Source organism: Phocoena sinus, chromosome 6, assembly GCF_008692025.1.
Source record: "Phocoena sinus isolate mPhoSin1 chromosome 6, mPhoSin1.pri, whole genome shotgun sequence".
Lineage (NCBI taxonomy): Eukaryota > Metazoa > Chordata > Mammalia > Artiodactyla > Phocoenidae > Phocoena > Phocoena sinus.
In genome coordinates this window covers 19,890,133-19,912,917 of record NC_045768.1, presented here as the reverse complement: position 1 = coordinate 19,912,917, position 22,785 = coordinate 19,890,133, and the positions used below count along the sequence as shown (strand labels likewise).

Here is a 22,785-nt window from a genome sequence, read left to right as displayed (position 1 = left end):
ACCCAAGGTTACACACCTAGTCACAATGCACCTGGCCGAGATTGTCTGTGAGGAAGCTGCCCAGGATAAGAGAACAAGTCAAATGATCCTTGGTTGAATCCAGGATCTACCTGTTAGCTGTGTGGCCTCGAGCAAATCACTTTGCCTCTCCGAGCCTCTCTGTGGTTTCTCATCCGTGAAAAGGGTTCAGTCATGATAAAGACACCTGCAGTAATGCTTGGCCTCGGAACCCTGCACTTCCCCTTGATTCTGGGTCACCTGGAAGAATAGGGCCGAGGAGGACCTTCTAGGAAGGGAAACCTTTTGCTCTCCCCCCAAACGGATGCTGAGGAAGGTGACTTAAAATTTTGAGTTGGGGAGTTTCCAGCAGCTTGCTTAACAGAAACAGCACTAACTTTCTGGGCGTTAACTGTGTACCAGGCACTAGGATTTGCACTTTTTACAGATTACCTGTCAGCTAGGTGCTGGTACAGCCTCATTTTACAGTTAAGGAATGAAGCCTTGGAGGCTGGAGGGAGCTGGCCCAAAGCTACACAGCTAGTAAGAGGGGGCGCCCAGTGTGGACCCAGACCCCTGTCTTATACTGTGTTCTACTGCTTCCCAGGGAGGAGCAGAGAGTAGGCTGGCCCTGAATCTCAAACCCCCCAGAGGTAGATAAAAGACTAGAAACTGTCCACCCAGCCCCTGGGCTCTGGATGGAAGGAATGCTGCCTGCTGCCAGTTTGGCCAGAGGTACCTGGAGGCTCAGATGGCCAGGACTTGCTCTAGGTCACGCAGCAGCCTCCCTCCCTCCGGCCGGGGCTCTTTCTAGTGACCCTGGGGCCTTGGTACCCATATCTGCCTGTCTGGATCACTCTTCTGATTTTTATTTATGGACGAACGAGCACATGGTGTTCACAGACCAGAACTGTGAATCAAGGCTGCCCAGCGTGAGATCTGGATTAATTACCAGCCGAATCATACTGGGTTTTCAACACCGATTTTAACTCTGGGCAGGAAACCTGGAATCTCGTTGATGGTTATTTGAAACAAATGAATTCCCCAGGCCTCACACATCCTTGAAAGCCTGGCTTCCTTTGAAGGCTGTGTTCAGTTCTTTACATCAGGCACTTAGTTAATCCTCATTCACTCCTTTGGGGTAGACAGGGCAGTAGCTGTGATAAAGGAGAACAGTGGAGACTCAGGCTGAAGGCCTTGCACCAAGTCTCCAGCTATTAAGTGGCAAGACCAGGATTTGAACAAAGGTCAGACTGCAGTTTAGTAAGTCTGCTGGGCTGACTGGCTTCCTATGGGGAGGGAAAAGAGGTGAGGCCAGACAGGTGCTCCCTGAATGCCATGATGCGGGGTTAGGCCCGTCTTACGTGGGAAATGGGGAGCCATTGAATGTTGTTGAGCAGGGGGAATGCCTTGGGAAGGTGAACCAGGCTGTGTGGAGGAAGACTGGAGGGGGGAGAGGGTGGAGGCAGGGAGACAAGTGAGCGGGCTGTTGCATGTTCTCAGGGCGTGGTGATGAAGGTTGGACCCGGCTGTGACCACTGGAATAGATGGAACATTTGAGTGACGATTGCATAGTAGGCATTGTGTTATATGTTTACCATCTCATTTCATCCTCGCGATAATCCAATGAGGAGGGCGTTATTACTCCATTTTATAGGCACAGGGTGCCCAAACCCAGCTGGTAGGTGGTAGCACTGGGATTTGAACCCAGGCCTGTCTGATGCAGCAGTCTTTGCTTACACCCTTTATGCTACACTGCCTCTCCGTGGTGCAGAGATGCTGGTGTGACCTTGGACAAGTCCCTTCTCTGCTGAGGCTCTGCAGAAAACTTGGCTGAACTCTGAGCTCTCTTGCTGTTTTATTTTATCAAACATTTGGCTGGGCCTTGGGGAGAGAGAGATGACTCATATCCCACTAGTTCCTTGGAGGAGACCATGGTCTAGTGGGAGCAAGGGGCTTCTAAGCAGATAATTTCCCAAATATAATACAGTGGCTTTTAAAGCAGAGGGCAAGAGAGGGCTTGGCCCAACTTAGGAGAGGGATCAGGGAAGGCTTCCTGGAGGAGGCGACACCCTAAGTTAGTTGAGTGATAAAAGATGAGCGCTTCAAAGACCAAGAAACAGCAGCTGCAATGGCCTGAAAGCCCCAAAGAGCATGCATTCCTCAGGTAGGTACCTCAAGGGATCCCTCTTCTCAACCATAGGGTTTCCATGCCCAGAGCTCTGGATAGGTTTGTTGAATGACTACATGATTCCATTCTCTTCTGCCACTGGGCACTGATGCTGTCTTCTTGCTTTTTATTCAGGGTCCCCCTGGGCTGCCTGGGCTCCCTGGACCTCCTGGTGCACGGGGTCCTCGGGTAAGTGATCACGCGCTGTCCTTTTGAGTTGTGGTAGGCTCTGTGTCCTGTACCCCATCGCCCCTGAAGTCTCTTGCTGTGTGTCCTCATGCTGCCTGGCACCCATTTTCCACTTTGTCCGTTGGAGTGGGCGTAGAGCTCTTAGAGGGCACTGTGTGGCCAGACGGGCATGGGACAGTGAGAACCTCTTGAAGAGTCTGTGCTGTCTATTGTGGGTATCACCCTTGGCAGCCTGGAGTGGAGAAGGGGTTTCTGCCCATCCCCTCAGCTGACGGGCTTTAGTGTTTGTCTAGGAAGAAAGCTGACTTGGGAGAGCATGACACTCGCATCCATCTTCCCATCTCTGCTGGGCCAACCTGGGGTAGCGATGCTGACATAGGCAACCAGATGGGCCGTGCCAGGGACGGGGTGAGCTTCCCATGCTGAGAGGTTCAACCAAAGTCTGGAGAATGGCTTGGCAGGGCTTTGGTGGCTGGTACGAGCTAGCCGGAACCTCGGAGGGAAAAACGGCTCTGGTTTGTTATGCCTGGCATGTCACTTAATGCTGGCTTATTTGATCCCCTCTCCTTCCAGGACCCCCATGGGCCAGTGTGACCACTCTCATTTTAGGGATGAGAAAACCGAATTACTAGGAAACGGAAGAGCTAGGACTGAAACCCAGGCTCTTAACCATATAATACTGGGACTCTTAGGGGTCCTCTTGGAGAGAAATCTGTCGTTTACCCAAGAGGGCTCAGACCCATGGCGCCTGGCATCTGTGCCCAGGCTGAATCAGCCTTTCCCACGCTGGGGCCCTGGCGAGGCCCTGGCAGAGATAGCTGCCTGGGGCATATTTTTAGCTCTGAGCCCAGAGGATGGTTCTGGTTATGCAATTACTCGAGCCCTAGTTCCCTCCAGACCTGGCCCTGTGCTCCCTGGGCCCAGGGCTCTGGAATCTGCTGTCTGAAGTGGCATTTCCTCCTGGCTTTGGAGTCTCCATGGGGCACTTGCCCAGAGCTGGGGACCACAGAGGTATCATGGACAATGCTGGCCAAGGGACCTTGTAGCCTGGGACCAGGATGAGGCCCCTGGACGTAGCAGTCTGCCTGGGCCTCCCAACTCCTCCTGAGCCCCTAGCCTCTGTGCCTTTGTTTGGACTGTCCTCTTGACCCGGCATGTCCTCCTTGGCAAATTCCTCCTCCATCCATAGCTCAGATCAAATGCCGCCTCCTTTTCTGATGATCACCTCCTTCTTGGCGCTCCTGCGGCACTTAACTGCCCCTCCGGCTGGCATGGATCCCTTTGTAAAAGCTCACACTGAACACTGAACTCTGTCACCTGGGTGGCGTATGCAGGATCTCATCCCATCTTCCCAGCCTTCCCGATAAGTAAGTTCCAATACCATCCCCATTTTACAAGTGAGGAAACTGAGGCTCAGAAGTGTTCAGTTGCTTTCGATAAGTTCAAACACAGAGTAAATGCCAGAGCCAGGATGGAACCCGGACAGTCTGACTCCAGAGCAGCAGACAGTCTGACTCTTAAACTACCTGTTGCGCTAATTTTTCCATCAACTCAACTGAGCCTCTCTGGGCCAGAGACAGGCCCTGTTGACTTTTCTTTTTCACCCAATGCCTAGCAGAGTACCCTGTGTGCAGAAGGTGCTGAGCAAATGGTTGCCGATGGGTTCTAGTCTGGGAGTCAAGAGCATTTCCCCCAAGAAGCTGTGTGACCTTAGGCAAGTCCCTTCCCTATTCTGGGCCTCAGTTTCCACATCTATAAAACACTGGATCATGGTAAGGCATTTCCATCCAAAGTTCCTACCAGCTCTGAAATTCCACAAGTGAGGGAATGACTCTCCTGACATCCCTCTCAGGCTTTCGGAGTACTCCCCATTCCCTGCTGCCCATCACCCTGTTTCTAGACTGGAAATTCCATAGATCATAAAATGCCAAAGACAATAGAATGCTGGGATTAAACAATCCCAGTTCCTCTGTACAGATGGTGGTTCTGGGGCTCAGGGAGGGTCAGGGCTTTATCTGAGGTCATCCAAAGCTCTGTGGCTGGCCCCTTTCCACCTCTGCATACTCCCTCGACCCATCGAGGGATGCTGGGGAATCCCTAGGCCCTCCCTCCACTCGGCTTTCTGGGCTGCAGCATTTGTAGAGTCGGTCTGCTTGGCTCCCAGTCAACTATGTGATTCATTTCTCTGTAAGGTAGTGGCTGGAGAGGGGTGGAGGAGTGGGGATGGGAAAGCAGGAAGCCCTCACCTTCACAAGCTGCAGATGGGGTAGCCGAGCGCTCTATCCCTCCATCTTTAGGGCAGCTGGGGGCACAACTGGGGAGAGGTAGTCAATCTTGACATTGCCCGGCACAGCCCATGCCTGGTTCTAGGATGCTAGATGTGAAGGTCCCCTCCTCAAACACCCCCGTCCAACCTTTTCCCAATTCAGGCAGAGCTCTAAAGTTAGAGCCCAGGAGCCCAGGCTGGGGTGAAGCTCTGAGGTCTTCCAGATTCCTTAGACACCATGAGTCCCTGTCACTCATGGAACTGATGGGGAGACTGAGGCTGGAGAGGGGGAAGGCTCAGAACTGGGACCATGTTGCATCTAGGTGCCAGGAGACAGCGTTTGGTGAAATATTGGGAAGGGGCTGGAGGGTTGATTATTTTGGAGGTCACCCATGATACCGTTATAAATTCCCCAGACTGAGTGAGCCTCTCAACTCTGTTCCTCCCCAACATGGATGGAGAAGGGGAGGGTCCAAGCTCAGGCATGGAGGAAGAGGGAGGTGCCTTGGGCAGAGTGTGACAGGCTGCAGCTGGGAAGTTGGCCTTGAAGAGAGAGGAAGGAAGCAAATTCATACACAGCCAGATAAGTCAAGCGGGGGCAGGGACAAGGGCAGTGTATCTAGAGGCTGTTGTAGTAGGGGGCACCCCTAGAGGTGCCTGTCTCCATCCCCAATGCCTCAGATTATTCCTGTTGGACAAAAGACCGCCAGAAAGTACTCAACTCTTAGGACTCTGTTTATATTACTGGGCTGCAGGACGCTAGCCCAGGGCCTTTGCAGAGAAAGTGGACATAAGGCCGCAGCTGTTGTAAGGGAGATTCAAATATGGCCTGGGAAAATCCAGTGCCACGAATAAGCCTTGGACTTGAAGCCAAAAAAACTGGGTCCCGGCCCTCTCTTGGCCGCTACTCTGCTGTGTGACCTTGGCCAAGACTCTGACTCTCTGAGTTCAGTCTTCCCAGCTGCTTCGTGGTCCCTGGGGGACCCTGTAAGCTCAGAGCGTGTAGGAATCTAAGGGAGAGCTCTGACTACGTGTTGGGGCCACAGGAGGGATGCCCTTTTGTTCAGAGCGGCCAAGTGCTCCCTTGACTGGGCTCGCAACTCCAGAGGCTCATACAGAGTCCAGTTGGAGTCTGAAGTCTGGAGAGGTTCCCTTTAGGAGGAAGAGTCCCAGAAGGTTCCTTGGAGGAGGGGGCATTAAAGCCAGGCCTTGAAGAATGGGTTGGGTTTCAGCTGGAGGGGATGGGTGGGAAAGGCATGCCAGATGATGGAACAGCATGACAAAAGTGATACAGAGGGCTTCCCTGGTGGCGCAGTGGTTGAGAGTCCGCCTGCCGATGCAGGGGTCGTGGGTTTGTGACCCAGTCCGGGAAGATCCCACATGCCGCAGAGCGGCTGGGCCCGTGAGCCATGGCCACTGAGCTTGCGCGTCCGGAGCCTCTGCTTCGCAACGGGAGAGGCCACAACAGTGAGAGGCCTGCATACCGCAAAAAAAAAAAAAAAAGTGATACAGAGAGGAAGTATCCATACCAGGCGTGGTCAGGGTAGCAAATAGCTAAGTGTGCTCTGAGCCTGAGGAAGCGAGTGTGGGAGGGGCTAATGGGGCCTGGTGGAGAGCGTACACAAAGGTGGTCACATTCAGGGGTTAAGGGCTTGTGCTCTGAAGCCACACATCTGAGGTTGAGATCTAGCTTTGCCCCTTAGCAGCTGGGTGACCTGAGAAAGTTATAAACCTCTCTGAGCAACAGCTTCCTCATCTTGAAAATAGGAATCGTGGTAGCACCTACCTTGTGGGTTAATAGGTTAAAGTGAGATGACGCACGGAAAGCGCTTAGCACGGGGCTGGGTGTCAGGGGAGCCTCTCTGTAAGCAGCTGCCATGGCCAGACTGCTGAGACTTGACTAGGGAAGACCCAGCGGATGGGTGGGCGGAAGTGCCAGGCCCTGCTCTAGGAAGTGGGATGACCCCTATTTTCCCCTCATCTCTTTTTTCTCTTCCCTTTCAGGGTCCTCCTGGGCCTTATGGAAATCCAGGCCTCCCCGGCCCTCCTGGAGCCAAAGTGAGTGTTTGCTGTGGGGTCTGGAGGGAGAGCCGTGGTACGGATGCTGAGGTTAGGGCTGCACTGGGGGAGCTTCTCTTCTTAGAGGCTCCTGGTGGTTGGGCCTCAGGGTCACGCACTGTGGAGGATATATATCCAGGCCTCAAGCACTCCCTGGAGCCCCCCAGGTGCCAGGCCCTGTACCGGGCTGGAGACACAGTGAGGAGTTAAGAGTTTAGCTTCTGGTGGGGAGGGGTTGAGGGGGAGAAGGGCAGCTGGAACCTAAGGCCCTCAAAGGGAGTGGAAAGAAAGGTCATTTGCTGCTAAATAGGGAGGGCTGTGAAGGTCCAGCTCGAATGTACGTGTTACTGGGTCATAAGACACACCCTGGGGAGGCATGTCAAGTTTTGAGCTCGGGAGGGACGTGGAAAGATCATGTTTGAGAAAGACCCCGGGTGCCGTGTGGAAGATGGACTGGGGGGTGCGGAACCAGAGCAGAGGCAGGGAGACCTGGGGTGATACAGGCCAGCGTAGGGGTGTGGGAGGAGGGGAGTGGGCACCTTGACAATGTGGAGGTGAGGTAGGGAGGACTCGGTGATGGGCGAGAGGAGAGAGATTGTAACTCCCTGGTGTTAGCCTAGGTGACCAGATCGAGGAGCCAGAAGAAGGAATGTTGCATCTGGTAATCTGTAGACCGGCCCGGTGGAGATGATTCGCGGACATTCTGAAACTCAGGAGAACTCTGAGCTGCAGATAGAGCCCTGGGGGGTGGCCAGCACAGAGATGCCACCTCTGGACTTTGGATGGGACCAGAGACCCACGTGACTGGCGCTCTGATGAGTGTCGGGGGCTCCAGCCCCGGGACGCCTTGGTGCATTCCTGGAGCACTGGCAGAGAACAGAGCTGTCCAGGGTGGGGCGTGGAGTGAGAAGCAGGAGGAAAAGTACGGGGCCAGCATTATTTAGGTTACAGGGAGAAGCCTCGAGTGATGGCGGGAGAAATAGGAGGAGGGGAAGGAAGACACAGGCTCGGGGAGGCCAAGAGCACAGCAACCGTGCCAAAAGAGTGTGGGGCAGGCCAGGCCAGGCAGAGGGTCTGCCCAGCTGTCAGCTGTGGAGTGGCCAAGTGAAAAGCACCCCTGGGCCTTGGTTGGCCTGGGCTCGGGGTCCTTCTTTGCTAACGCATTACAAAGGGCTAGTGGCTTGAGGAAGGCCATTAACTGACTGGCCCCAGCTCATGCAGCGGTTGGCGGTTGAACCTCCTCCAAAGGCCAGGCTTGACTCCTAGGGCAGAGTTCCTCTGCCCACCTTGTCCGGAAGTTTGGGACAAATGTACACAAGTAGCCCTGAATGTATGACGCTGTGGCACCAGAGTGCCAGCGCAGAGCCCTTGCACACAGCGGCGGGAGCCCCTGCCTCCGCCCCTGTAGGTGTGTGACTTCGGCCAGGGCTGGACTGGGGTCCTTCCTTGGAAGGCGAGCACAGAGGCCTCAGGTGCTTAGGGGCCAGCAGCTGCCTGGAGGTGCTCTAGGTTTTAACAAGGCAAACACTGATGGTAGTAAGCACCGTATATTGGACCCTTACTGTGGGCTAGGCACTCTGCATGCACTTCGTGTAGCCTGTCTCATTTGATCCCCACAAAGACCTAATGATCTCATTATCACTGGGTGATAGGTGGAGATATTGCACCCATTTACAGATGGGGAAACTGAGGCTCAGGTGGATTAAGACACTGTCTAAGAAATGGCAGTGGCACCTGCCCCCATGGGTCAGGCAGAGAGAGGGGAGCTCCTTGGAAGACTTCTACTTTGCAGAGGCCTCCGGTCTCCAAGGCCATGGCGTAGATCGAGATGCTGAGGATTGGCCGCTGTTTTGATTGCCAGGTTTGCTCAGGAACACGCCTTTCTTGGCCTGCCCTGGGCCTGTCTGGTCCCTCCCTGCCGCCCCCAAATGTGACCCCCTGCTTCTGTGGCAGATGCTCCATCAGCTTCTCCCCGGTCCAGGCTGCCCCACACTGCAGCGCCTCAGCTCCAGCCTGGCCTGCAGCCCACCCCCATCCTGCCAGCAGATGTGCAGAGGCCGGAGGAGGACCCACCAGCTGCTGTTCTCGCCACCTTCAGGAGCAGCTCTGGGTGTGGTGCGTGAGGCTCAGTAGTCCTGACACTCCTGCTGCCACATGGAGCTGGGACCTGTGGACTCAGGGCCTCACGGATAGGCTTCCAGCTTGCTTCTATGTAAACAAATAAGGGTGAGGGTTCCAGAAAACACACTGGAATGGGAGTCTTCTTCTCCCATTAGAACTTGCATAACATGCCAAGGGGAAAAGTCATGCCCTTTACCTGGACACTTGGTTGTGAGTCTAAGGAGTGAGCAGAGGTGGATCCAGGACAGATCAGTTGGATGGGAGGCCCAGTCTGCTGGGCTTTGGCCCTGGGCTGATCTCAATCTGTGGCTTGGCCAGGACAGGGTTAAAGAGAGGCTCTTCCCGGATGGAATTCCTGACTTATCCAAGATTGGAAGGGAATGTCATGGATCTGCAGGAATAGATGTGATTCTGGGGAGAGGGTCCTCGCTGTTTACCAGATCCTTTCTGGGTCTGGGAGGAGACCCGGTGGGATTGTAGGGCTGGCCTCCTCCAGGCTCTGTGCTGGTTCCTCCTCTTCCGCACGGTGTTGGCTTCGAGAGCTGCCTCTGGGGCCCCCATCCATTCATCTTCCTTCAATCAACAAACATTTATTGAGCACCTACTATGTGCTTTTGTTGGAAAAATTAGCCAAACAGGCAGGGTCTGCGTGGTGGCAGGGAGCCTGCCCTTCATCCGGCTGGGTCGCCGTGTGGTCGTTCCTGTGCTGTATTTATTGAGCCCTTGGGAGCTTATGGCCTTGTGGGTTAAAGATCCCCCTGCCAGACTAAGGATGGGAGAGATTGGTGGACTGAGGAATCAAAAAGGGAAGACAGAGCAAAGGTGAGGCACTTCATCCCTCTTGAGGTCACAGAGGAGCAAAGACCCAAAGGGCCAATGCCTTACTGGGGTCACTTGCAGTGACCAGCAGTGGCGGGGCTGTATTTCGGGTCCTTGGGTTTGCCAGTCAGAAGACACTTGTCAGGGCTGCACAGCTGGTACAGGCCAGAGCCAGGCTTCAACCCCACCTGCCTGCTCCAGAGCCCAAGGCTTTCCCCATGTACCACCTACCCATATGCCCCACGTTCAAATCAAGAAGAGGGTTTGTCAGGTCCCGCAGGGAGTCAAGATCAAGGACTTTGAGAATGAGGCAGAGAAGCCAGAACCCTGGGTGGATGGCATTAGCTGACCTTGGAGGCCCAGGGTTGAGTCATGTGTCCAACCGACCCATAGTTATTGCTGCAGGAAAGCACAGTGGTTAAGAGCACAGACTCTCGAGCCAGACGGTCGAAGTTCCCGTCCCAGCTCTGTCACCTTTTAGTTGTGTGACTATTATTTGAACAAATTATTTGAACTTCCCATGCCTCAATTTCCTTATCTGAAAAATGGGGTAATAAGAGTAGCTGCCCCCTTGGGTTGTCATGAGGTATAACTGAGTTAAGAGCAGTGCTGGCCTGTGGTAAGTGGTCAGCTGTCAGCACGTTCAAGGTGCCCGGCCTACAATGGGGCACAGACAGGGACGGTCGCTGCTGTTGTGGAAATAAGCTGACCACTCCATGAAAAGGGCTCCACATGAGAGGCACTGGGTGCTCAGAGACCCCACAGAATGGCGAGTAACCTGGTCTGGGAGGTGAAGCCTGCCTTCCCAGAGCATAGGAAGGTTGAACCAAGGTCTGAAGAGCAGGAGGCGACCAGGCCAAGGGGCGGGAGGAGGCTGGGGAGGGCAGCAGGCCTGGTGGGTGTGCTAAGACTTTTGGACTTTATCCAAAGAGCAGCAGGAAAGCATGAGGTTTTTAGCAGACGTGACACAATCAGATGGGGTTTGTGAAGGCCACTCAGGCAGCTTGAGAAGCTTGGTCGGTGGCCAGCAAGTTGAAGGATGACCAATGGGGAGGCCTGGAGCTGCCCCGATGGTGATGCTGATGCTGAACCAGGTGGAGTCAGATGGGATGCAGGGCCCAGGTGGGGTAAGAAGCTCTGGACCAGAGGCGGGCAGGGCTCCAGCTGTGCCTGTGCTGGGCGACGAGGCACCTGGCCCCACTCTCCCTGGCAGCCGGCCTCCTCTTCCCTCTTCTGGCCTGCTTGGTTTGCAGTGAATTACCCAGGATTACTAGGGGCCCTTGGGCACCCGGGAAGAATAGGTAGGCAAGAGGGGCCATGCTCAGTAACCCAAGTGACTGTTAGCAGAGCTGCTAGAAGCTGAGATGGAGCCAGCCCTTACAGGATTCTCGGGCCTCAGACCCCAGCCTCCCTTTCCCCTTCTTCTGATGACTGAGGTAGGGCATACTCATTAAAGAAAATGTGGAAAAGTCTAGAAAGTATCAAGAGGGAAGCAGGCCTCTTGCAGTGGCCTTGCCCAGTGATAGGCACTGACTGCATTTTGAACAGCCTGTGGGCCAGGGACTGGCCAACAGCTTTACCTGCTTTGCAGGGTGGATGTTATTACCCCCATTTTACAGATGAGAAAACTTAAGGTCCAAAGTGGCTAAGTAACTAGCCTGTTTCTGATAAGTGTCAGAGACAAGATTTGAACCCTCTACTGTCTGACTCCAAAGTCCATAGTTTTAGCCACAAGTCTGTTCGCTCCATAGCTCTTTAGCACTGTTGGTTAAGCAATATCTATCTATCTATCTATATATATATATATAGAGAGAGATATCTATATATTTATCTGTATATCAGTATATATACACACACATATATACACGCATACATATATATATGAATAATTTAAAATATGCCTTGCCCGTAAGTGCTATATAGTGTTTAGCTGTAATTTTATTAACAATTGCCTTCTAGAAAGATTGAACCAATCCATGCCACTGCTAGCATTAGAGGAGGTTGTTTGAAAAAGATAATTCATTATTGTTTTCAATTCACTTCACTGCATTGATCATCTTTGAGAAGAATGTTTTTCTTACATTTGATTTCCATTTGCATTTCACCATTTATGAATTTGTTTATTTTTGGGGCTGGGATGTTATCTTTTTCCTAAAGATTAATTAATTAATTAAATTTATTTTTGGCCGTGTTGGGTCTTCGTTGCTGCCCGCGGGCCTTCTCTAGTTGCGGCGAGTGGGGCCTACTCTTTGTTGCGGTGCGTGGGCTTCTCATTGCAGTGGTTTCTCTTGTTGCGGAGCACAGGCTTTAGGCACGCGGGCTCCAGTAGTTGTGGTGCGCGGGCTCAGTAGTTGTGGCTCACGGGCTTAGTTGTTCCGTGGCATGTGGGATCTTCCCAGACCAGGGCTGGAACCCATGTCCCCTGCATTGGCAGGCAGATTCTTAACCACTGCACCACCAAGGAAGTCCCAGGATGTTATCTTTTGTTATTGACTTGTAAAAATTATTTGTGTTTATATATGAAGGCTTATTAAGCCTTCATTTACCTTACAAGTATTTTCAAATTTATTGTTTGCCTGTTAAGACTATTCATGATGATTTTCACAAGTGAGAGTGTTACCTATTTTTTTTTTTTGGACTAACAATAATAACTAACACTTATTAGGAACTTACAATATGTCAGGTAGTATGGAGAGAGCTCTACCATATGTAGAATGTATGGTTCTTTACTTTAATACTTAGACATTTCTTTCCCATAGTAAGACCAGAGAGGTACTCACTAATATTCCTAGTCATTTTATGATATCATTTGTACTCTTAAAATTTTAAACCATCTGGAATTAATCTTCATGGGAGTGGGTATGAGGTATAACTTTATTTTTTCCCCAGTAGTTCATCATTTATTAAATAACTTATCCTGCACTAACTATTATATGATAGACCAGGGTCTCTTCCAGGCCATTCAAATATGTTTCATTACTGCGTTTGTATATTGCTAGTAAAATACTGTTTTATGACATTTATTAGCTTTATGCTGTGCGTCTCCCTCGTCCACTTTAAAAAAATTGTTCTGGCTATTTAATATGTCAGATAAAATTTATGCCCATCTTAATAATCTCCTTAAAAAACTCCCTTGGGGTTTTTCTTGGAATTGTATTAAATGCGTTTATTAATTTGTGAAGAATTGTCATCTTTAAAATATTAACTTTTCCTATCTAAAACCATGGCATATCTTCCCATTTGGCTGAGTTTTAAAAACATCTCATAATAAACTTCTATAGTTTTTATTGCATAAATCCTGCACCTTTCTTCCTAAGTTTGTTCTTAGAAATTTTATATTTTTCTTGCTGTTATGAATGGAATATTTCCCCCATTATATTTTCTAGCTGGCTCTCAGCTATTGAAAAGAACTGTTGACTTTGTATATTTAGACTTTTGTGTTTATTTTATAACCATGCCCTTTACTGAATTATTTTATTAGTTCTAACAGTATTTCAGTTAGTTCTCCTGGGTTTTCTAGACAGGCACTCACATTACTTCCAAAAAAGACATATTTTTGTCTCTTTTTCCTCAAATCTTAGTAATCTTATTTGTTTTTCTTGCCTTATTGCCATGGCCAGAACTTATAAACACATGAAATGGTAGTAGTGATGGTGAAAGAAAGACCTAGTGAATCTTCAGAGGACCTTCCAGGGCTGGGGACAGATCTGACCCAATCCCAGCCCTAGAGTTGTCTCTTGAGACTCCATTCATTCATTTTCTCACTTGAGAAATATTTTTATGATGCCTTCCCTGGGCTATGTACTTGGGATCTTGTGTCTTGCAAAAGATGACTTGCACAGAGGACTTCTGGCCCAGAATTTTCCAGTCCTTCATGATTTGTTCCTTCTTTGTCTCAGCCCCTCTCGAGGCCTCATCTACCCAAAGCCTTCTATTCTCTCCACCTTCCCAACCCTACCTGCAGGAAAGGAGCTCATAGTTTCTATCCCTGCTATATTTTGTAGCATTTACGGTTTAGGATATACCTTCCCAACCATCTTCTAGTTCCTCAAGTCTCTGTTAACTACTCCAGTCAGAGTCTACTGTTCTCTACACAGAGAGGGAAAGGGGCTTGTCCAAGATCACACAGGCTTGTTGGCTGGAGAGCTGGGTCTGGCACCCAGGTTCTCATCCTCACCAATGTGTAAACAATTAATTAGACCTTATTATTCCTTATATCTCTTACTGGAGAATTTGCAGGAGTCTGGTTGGGAAGATGGATAGTCTTCTCCATCCCAGAATTCACACCTTCACTTGACCAAGGGTGCCTTGAGCATTTCTGGAGCCCAGACTTCATCTGGCTCCCTACTTGTCTTCCTCCAGCCTTAGCGCGGCTGATTTACCCTCAGTCTGGGTCAAGTGCCCCCCTACTTCCTCCTGTACTCCACTGATCACTGATCATAGTTGTTCATCTGCAGTGTATTGAAATGTAAAGCTCTTAGGCTCTGGAAGCAGACCTCCTGAGTCTAAATCCCACTTACAAATTGTATGACCTTGGACAGATCACTTACCCGCTCTGTGCCTTAGTTTCCTCATCTGTGAAATGGGGAGAGTGATCATGTCTACCTCATAGATTTATGTGTTGAAGGCTTAGAAGAGCACTCAGGAAATGCTAGTGCAGATTATCATTACTTGGTCTCTGGTTTCTCCCTTGATTGGTCCCCACAGGCATGAGCTGTGTCTTGATCCCCACCATGGTATTCCTTGTGTGCACTGAAGATGTGACTCATCGTAGATGTTCAGTAAATACCTGTGTTTGTTGACGTTGTACTCGGGCAGGGATTACGTCCCAAGCACCGTGCTGGCTGCCGAGAATGCTGAGCAGTCCATAGTAACTAAAATGCCTGGATACGGGCTCTGGGCAAGGGAGCCACTCCGGCATCCCTTTGGGTCTCAGTTTCCCCTTTTGTAAAATGACAGAACAGGATGTAGACCGAGGTGGGCAAGGTCAGGGTGGGGAGAAGCTGCTGTCCTTTTTTAGCCATTGGAATCCTGGGTAGCCCTGGGCCTGACCTTGCACATGGACATAAGAGACATTGGAACTGGGTTTGTGAACAGCCGAGGGTGGGAGAGTGTCAGCAAGGGGTAGCTGTAGCATGAGGCAGTAGATCACAGAGGCGAGTCCTGCAGAAGTGACCTGGAGGGACCCAGGTGGACAGAGAGTTGGGGTCCTAGCAAGGAGGGGCTGGCCTGCAGCCTGGGGCAGTGGGAGAGCGTATGGGAGAAGTATCTAGGCTTCCCATTTGTAAACGAGGGCTCTGCAGTCAGATAGACCGGGAACCTAGTCAGACCTAGTGAGACCTTGCCTCTTATCTGCACGTCACCCCGGGCTGTGACTGAGGATCCCTGAACCCCGGTCTTGGTCCTGCAGTTCAGTAAGTGGGTGTAAGAGGACTGGTGAGGTGCTGCATTGAATGGGCCTGGCACAGGGTTGGGTGCATGTTAGGTGAGCAGTGGAAGGCCGCCCTCCCTCTTTAAGGCTCTGTCCAGTTTGGAACGCGGTGATTTCTCATGGAGAGTGACTGAGTCAGGATTTGGAAGGTGTGGGTCCTGACGCAGAAAAGAAACAAATGGGAACTAAAGTTGGCCAGAAAAGCCTGCCTGCGTGTCACGTCCATGATCCCACTGGCTCCTTGCCAAGGAACCTGAATGCCAGCGGGTATGTGTGCTTGTGCCTGTGTGTGTGTGTGTGTGTGCATGCGTGTGCATGTATGAACATGCAGCCGTGTGCATGCCTGTGTGTGTGTACGTGAGGCACGTGTGTGTGTGAGCATGTACCCATGTGCCTGTGTGTGTGCGTGTGTGCGTGCGTGCTGTGCAGCCCACGTTTTAATGGTGAGGAAACAGGCTCAGAGAAGTGAAGTCACTTGCCTGAGGTCCTACTGTGAGTCCGTGGCTTCACCCCAGGACTTCTGACTCAGGACCCAGATCGGGGAGGGAGCTTGGGAGTGAGGTTGAGGGACAGGGATCAGGGGCTCATGGAAGTTGACAGCAGCGGGGACTGACTCTCCAAGGGGCTGTCTCCTGAGTAATTTAATCGGATTGGTTCAAACGAGTGGGCCCACAGCCAGGAAGCCTCTTCAGCCCTGTATGAGATGTGGTTGTTGGGCCCTTTCCTGAGCACGTGCTCTTAGGAGCCAGGATCCTTGCGATGGGGACGCCTCCCGTAGGCTTGGCACAAAGAATGCTATCTCTGACTGAGGATACCCTGCTTGTCGGTGTCCTCCCTACTCACTGCCTATTCTAACTTGTCGGGTCCCGGGACGTACTGGAACGCAGAGCTGGGAGTCACAAATTCAGGGTCTTAGCTCTCGTCTTATGCCTCAGCTTGGGGCCCTGGGCAGTTCCTTTCCTTCTCCCGGCCTCAGTTTCCCCAAATGTGTTCATGGGGTAATAACACTTCTGTTGCTCACTTCGTCGGGCTCTTCTGGGAACCTGGTGAAGTGAGGGTTATTGCAAACTGTGAAGGCCTGTGCACAGATTAAACGGCTGCTGATGCACTGGTCCTAGGTGATTAGAGATGGTGAGGTGAGCATCAGGGGACAGGAAAATCAGAAAGAATCAAGCTTGCCTCTGGGACACATCTCTCAGAAGGTCTCTGAGAGCCCCAGGGGAACACGTCACCTGTACGTTGGGCCCAGGGATCTACAGGTTGGTTGGGGAGGACGCAGTCAGGCTGTATCTTGAGAATGCTTATGGTTTGGCTAATGATGATTGAGAAGTGGTTTTCTAGTTGAGAGTGACTGCTTGAGCAAGGACCCGGCGGTAGGGATGTGCAAGGTCTGGCGGAGGAAGGACTGTGGTCTGGGGATGGGGCAGAGGGACCCTGTCTGTGGGTTGGGCTGGTGGAAGGAGAGCAAAGTGTGGACAGGATGGCTGGGACCAGATGACGGAAGACTTGGGACACCCAAGGAGGAGTTTGGACTTTGTCAGTAGGCATGGTGGGGAGCTATGGGAGGTGCTGGAGCAGGGGAGGGATGGGATTGGAGAGGACCCTGTGGAGGAATGTGAGTGGGGTAGGCGGGGAGGGCATTTAAGCAGGGGACAGGGAGTTGAGCAGAGTTGGTGGGGAGACACCCTCTTTAGACAACATGGCGGCCAAAGTAGAATTGTTTTTGTTTCAGGGACAGAAAGGGGACCCCGGGCTCTCACCAGGAAAGGCTCACGACGGGGCAAAGGTAGGTTTCCAGGGACCCCAGTGCTCAGGGAAGTGGGGGAATGGACAACAGCAGGGAAATCGCCGTGCTCTGGGGCACACCCTCCCGACAGAGGTCACTGCGTGACAAACGCTGGAGGTGGGAAGTAGAAAAGGATGGGGTCTGTTTTTTCCTCAAAGCCCTTCAGCTCTCCCTACACCAAACCCAAAACCATTCCCTTCTGCCTTCTTCCGGTGTGCAACCAATAAAACCGACAAAAAATGTTGCCTGTGGACATACCTTTGGTGAATGTCCTTTTGCCTAACGCCCTGAGTGGGTTTTCTGTAGGGCCTGTTAGGTGACCCTCGACATCCAGAAGCTTCTTGGTAGCACATGCCCAGGAAGCTTCCAACAGACATTCGAAGGCCCCTCTGAGGTTGTTAGTACAAGCAGACAGGTCTGTGAACTTCCGGGACGTGGGAAGGGAACGGGCTGGAGACTCAGGGCTCCCTAACTCTGACGGGCTGAGACCAGAAGGATCTCCCATGGAAGAGAGAACGCTTGGGCCAAAGGACTTCATCCATCCCTGAAGCGTCCACCCTGTAAATTAAACAAGGGGCCTGGAGGGAGTGCAGGACCGACCGGAGCAGGGGAACCCAAAACTCCAAGTAAGGTCATCCAATGTCCCGGACATCCATACGCTGGAAGGAATCCTCAAGTCTGTCTGGCTTCTTTCTGGACGCAATCCAAGAGCCCTTCCGACAGGCAGAACACTGCTTCTCAGCCCAACCTCCAGTGCGTGGGTACTTAGAGGTGGCAGCTCTGGCTGATTTCTCTGAGGCACAGGTGTGGCTCACTCACTCACATCTTCATGAGAAGTTTTTTCACTCAGCAAACTCTTACTGGGTGTAAACATCCACGTGCACCCCCATCGGATCCTCACTGGAAGCTTCAAGGCCAGGCAGCTAGGCCTAGCTTGCCCAGGAGAAAGCAGAAGCTCCAGCTGTGGGCGGCTTGCTGGAGGCCACGCAGCTGGTCCGATGCAGAGCAGGCTCTGCAACCGGGCCTGACGACATGCAGGGCCCAGGCTTCTCTCTTGCTCCTACGTTGTCTGCTTCTGGGTCTCATGGTGGTGGCAGAAATGCCCCCTACTGGGTAGCCGCCCTGCCCAGCAAGGGTGGGAAGGAGGGTGTCAGGAATGCAGAGACGGATTCCTGATTGGAACGGGTTGCATGTCCTTCGGGGCTGCATGTCCTTCAGGGCGATGGATTTCAAACATGGTTTTAACAGCGGAACCCATTCCCCAAATGGTACCTTTTGCCAAAGTCCAACATATAAAACAGATTAAATGGAGTGACTGAGTTAAGTGGGGAGGGGCTGGCTACCCTGCCCGCCCAGCTGCCCTCAGCCCACTCAGAGGCCCTGAGTCTCCTCTGAGGCCTCTAAGCCTTCATGAATGCTGTTTGCAAACAACTGGCCGTGGGAGGCCACACTTTCAATTTAATGAGTGCCCGCTCCCGTTCCCCCACCTCACCCCCTTGTCTGTGTTTTTCAGGGCGACGAGGGCTTGCCTGGGCTCTCTGGGAATCCAGGACCTCTTGGACGAAAGGTATACCTTGGTGTCGATGCTTTGCCTTGCCTGGTGGGCTTCCTAGCAAGCGGGGTCTTCATGCAGGAGTGCTGTGTGCCGCCTGCCTGCCCACCTGCCTCTCCCCAGCTCCCTCAGCAGGGGGCTGCTGGCCGGAGGGGAGAGAGGTTTCCGAGGGTCCGTGCTTGCCAGAGGGTGGGAAGCACCTTGGCTTGGAGGAGGTCCCGCCACCATGGTTAAGGAGGTGTGACAAGAAGTGACCCTTCCTCTCGGGGCCCAGCTGCTCCTGGGAGGCCATCCTAGAGGTGCTCGTGCTGGTGGAGGGAATATTGTCAGAGCTGGGAGCCCCCACTGGCCCAGCTCCTCCTCCCATGGGCGGAATGGCGGGGGCCCGACGCATCCCCTCTCTGAACCTGAGCCTCCTCCCATCTGGAATGACCATGAGCCCCCTGGGACCGTAAACCAGGAGCAAGGCCTGGAGCATGGACGTTCAGAGAGTGGGCTCTGGGGTCGGTTGAATCTGGACTCTACTCCCGGCTCCACCATTTCCTCACTGTGTGACCTGGGGCAAGTCTGACCCCTCTGGGTCTAATATCATCCCTCTGATATACCACAGGCCAGTGTTCTATAGAGGCAGTGAGTTCTCTGTACATTCTGAGCTGTTGTCATCTGCCCCCACCCCATCACTGCTTCAGTCAGGCAGGGGGAGTTACCTGTAATTGCCTTTGGGGGAAGGTCTGCCATTTTCCTAGGTGGTGGGTCTCTGGCTTGTAGTGCTCCTAGATTCCTCTCTGGCTTCCCAGCCAGGGTGTTCCATCCTTCAGACTCAACTCTAGTTGTGTCCAGGAAGCCCTCTTGGAACCCTGACCTTCAGTCTAGGAGACCCTACTCTGCTCAAGGACCCATAGGCTATCTTAGCTGAGTAATTTCAGCCCCAAGACCAGCTTCACCAACAAGGATGTGTAAATCTGGTTTATCGCTCTCCCTACAGAGCCTAGCACAGGGCTTGCGCATAGTAGGTGTTCAGGAGACGGGGGAGGACAGTGCAGGGCCAGGCTCAATTGCTTTTTGCAGGAAAATACCCCATTGCTGATGGGTTTTCCAGTAGATACACTGGCCTAGGGCCACGTCTTAGGCTTCTACCCTGACTCCCAGCTGTGGCCACCGCTGCCCTCTTTCTCGGCCATCTGGTTCTCATCTGGGCAGCTGTGGCTTCTCCTGGCTCCATCCTGCGTGTGCTCTGAGGGTCCTTGTGGCACAGGGGGACTTGGAGCATCACTGCCCCCCTCCCCTTCCGCTTCTCTTCCACCCTCCGTGGCCAGAGCAGGCCCCACAGCAGATCTGAAGAAGCGAGACCCAGACAGGAGTCTGTGGCTGTCTGAGCTGGGGAAATGTGGTCTCTTCTGCCTCAGAGAACACAGAGGGACTCCCTCTCCCCACTCACTTCCCCTCTGGGCTCCAGCATTTTCTGACGGATGAGGTGTGGAGGTGTGAGTGGAAAAGTCTCCTTCCAGTCATGGCTCATAAAGCAGCCAGTGGTGGTCTCGCTGTGTACGGGGGTAGCAGTCCAGCAGAGGAGGCGGGAGATGGAAAAACAGACTGGACCGGCTCCTGCCTGGGGTTCCAGGCCTTCCTGCTCTCAGCAAATGTCCGGGGAGGCCGAGATCCCCCAACTGAGGGGGACCAGCTCACCTGAGCAGGGAGAGGCATCTTTTCTAAATTAAGAGCCTCCGTGTGATAGGAAAACTATCTGGCAAAGCCATTTCCACCAAGTCCCTCTGGCCCCAGCCTAGGCAAACATGGAGGAGTTTGGTGTGTGGCAGGCCAGTGTCACCTGCTCACAGAGGATGGTGGGCAGAGCAGGGACCCCTGACTAGTGGTGGGGGTCAGGGAGGAGGACCAATGGGGCGGGCAGCCGGGCCTGGAATTGTCACTGTTTGTCAGCAGTCTCTCCTCCCACAAGTGTCTTTGGTGACAACAGTAGCCACTTTGCCCTGATCCTGTTGGGTGGTTTTTCTGCATCATCTCATGTGGGGGGGGGGGGGGCCTTGAGCGAGAATGAACATTGGTGGGTGAGAGGCGAGGTCTGTGTACCCTTTGCTCATCAGCACACTGAATTTTGGTGTCACCTCAGAGTGACACCAGTAACCCTATTCATTCGTCTATTCAACATAACGGATTGAATGACTATTGTGTGTCAGGCACTGTGCAGGCCTCTGAGCTGACACATAGACAAAAATCCCTGTTTCCTCAGAGCTTGCAGTCTTGTGTGGGGAGACAGACAATAAAAACAGTAAAAATACGAGGTGTGTTAGAAGATGAAAAGGGCCATGGAGAAAAGTAGGCAGAAGAAAGGGAGTTTGGGTTGGGAGTTTCCCATACTGACCAGCGTGATAGGAAGGTTTACTGTCCCTCATCACGTTATTTCCTAACAGTGACCTCTGGGAGTTAGGCAGTATTATGCCCATCTTACAGCTGAGAAAACTGAGGCCCAAATAGGTCTCATTCATTCATTCACTCTTCCAGTCATTTCACAAAGATACACCAAGGTACCTGGCCGTGTGCTGACACTGGTGTTAAATGCCAGTGAGATCGCTGGGGGCTCACGGAGAGTGAAGTCTACAGCCCCGGTTCACAGCACCGCTGTGCATGAGAGTCAGAGGGGGAGCGTGCCCACCTCCCCACAGGGGTCCTGGTTCAGTTGGTCTGAGTGGGACCCAGGCAGTAGACTCTCGTCTGCAGCCAAGGCTGAGAGCCACTGGATTAACAAAAATGGCTGTCAGGGTCACTAAATGGCAGAGCTGGGATTTGAACTCAGGTCTTCTGACCCTTAGTCCCTCTCCCTTTCCCCAACACCGATTGAAACAGCTTCTTAAATAAGAGTGGGCCCATCAAGTGGAAAAGAGCCTCCCCGCCTGAGAAGGCTTCTTTCTCTGCATCTGCCCGCGATGCTTGCTAAGGGACTTTGCTGAGCTGATTCCAGCTGGGGGAGCAGGTGCACAGACCAGGTCAGGCACGCCTGGATGGAATCCCAGCTGTGTCCCTCTCCTGCCGTGTGAGCTTGGGCAAGTGGCCTCAGCTGCTTCATGCAGTGGTAGGGAGGGTTAAATAAGATGCTCTGTCCTCAGCACCCAGCACAGGGCTGCCACGTGGTAGATGCTGCATATATATTTGTTGAATGAATGAATGAGTGTGTGATCACGATGAACATGAAGAAGCAGTGCCGTAGAAGGTCTTGCCCATCTGGTCCCGTCACTCATCTTGCTTAGTTACCAGTTAACCACCCTCCACTAACCCAGAAGGCTACCAGAACCCTATTTGTACCTTGTGAGGGCAGAATGCCATGCTGCCCCTAATCTAACCCTCCTGCCTTCTCTCCTACAGAGCAGCGCTTCTCAGCTGCCCCCCAGGGAACAGTTAACAATGTCTGGACACATTTTTGGTCATCACAAATGAGAGGGGGCGCTACTAGCTTCTAATGGGTAAAAGCTAGAAATGTTGTTAAAGACCTTACAATGCATGGGACAGATGCTCCACCCAGAGCAGAACCTTATCCAGCCCAAGGTGTCAGCGGTGCCAAGGCCAAGAAACTCTGCTGTATAGAAACCCTCACTCCATCCAATCCTGTGTGCCCTGGGCCTTCCTGCCTCCCTGCGTTTGCTTCCACTGGGCCCTCTCCTGGCATGCTCAGACCAGTCATCTTCATGGATCTGTCCCTTGATTCCATTCTCGAAGGCCATCTTCTCCAAGAGCATCTCCCCAGCACCTCCAGGCAGAATTCATACCTCCCTTCTCCCGCCAGCCCATTTTCCCAGCCACTTTAGGACTCTGGACTTGCTGGCTAGCAGGCAGCTCACTGGTGTCCTTGGCACATTTGTCAGACGAGAGCAAGTGCACAGAGGAGGACCGCTTCTTTATCTCCTCATGCGGGGCTGAGCACAGTGCTGGCCACAGACATCTGCTCCCTCGTCCCTCACCCCCCTGCTTCCCCTGCCTCCTCAGACATCACTAATCACTCTTTCTTGCCAAGCCTAATTCAGTCTCAGAATCTTTCTTAACACATTCTTAACACATAACACATTAGACATGACTAATGGAATGAAGTTGGTACTCAAGTTGAAACTTCCTCCTGGCTCCCTCCTGCAACCCTCACCCTGCCCACGAGCCCTCCACATGCCATCTGAGTTGGCCACTGTCTGTGAGATCTGTGCTAAAATGGGAGGGCAGAGGGGGACATCTGGGAATTTTTGCAGGGAGTGTGATTGACGCTGCCTGAAATGATCTCCCGCCTTTCGGCAGAACTGCCAGTTCTACCTGGATGTAGCACCTCCATGTAGCGCCCCTACTGAGAACCTTCTCTGGGCTCCTCTGCTGAGCTGCTCTGGGTTTCTGGGGTCCATAC

General features: G+C 52.5%; 1 protein-coding gene across 16 annotated transcripts in view; it reads left to right on the top strand.

Moving 5' to 3' along the window:
* COL27A1 (collagen type XXVII alpha 1 chain) overlaps positions 1–22,785 on the top strand; it is a 143,734-nt gene that overhangs the window by 18,404 nt on the left and 102,545 nt on the right. For all 16 annotated transcript variants that reach the window (XR_004350296.1, XR_004350298.1, XR_004350297.1 and 13 more), the window contains exons 4-7: positions 2,303–2,356; positions 6,627–6,680; positions 16,784–16,837; positions 18,351–18,404. Coding sequence is in view for 8 of the 16 variants with exons in the window: in XM_032634403.1 (XP_032490294.1) it covers positions 2,303–2,356; positions 6,627–6,680; positions 16,784–16,837; positions 18,351–18,404 (216 nt within the window). In the remaining 8 variants the exon portion in view is untranslated. The remainder of the gene's footprint in view (positions 1–2,302; positions 2,357–6,626; positions 6,681–16,783; positions 16,838–18,350; positions 18,405–22,785) is intronic.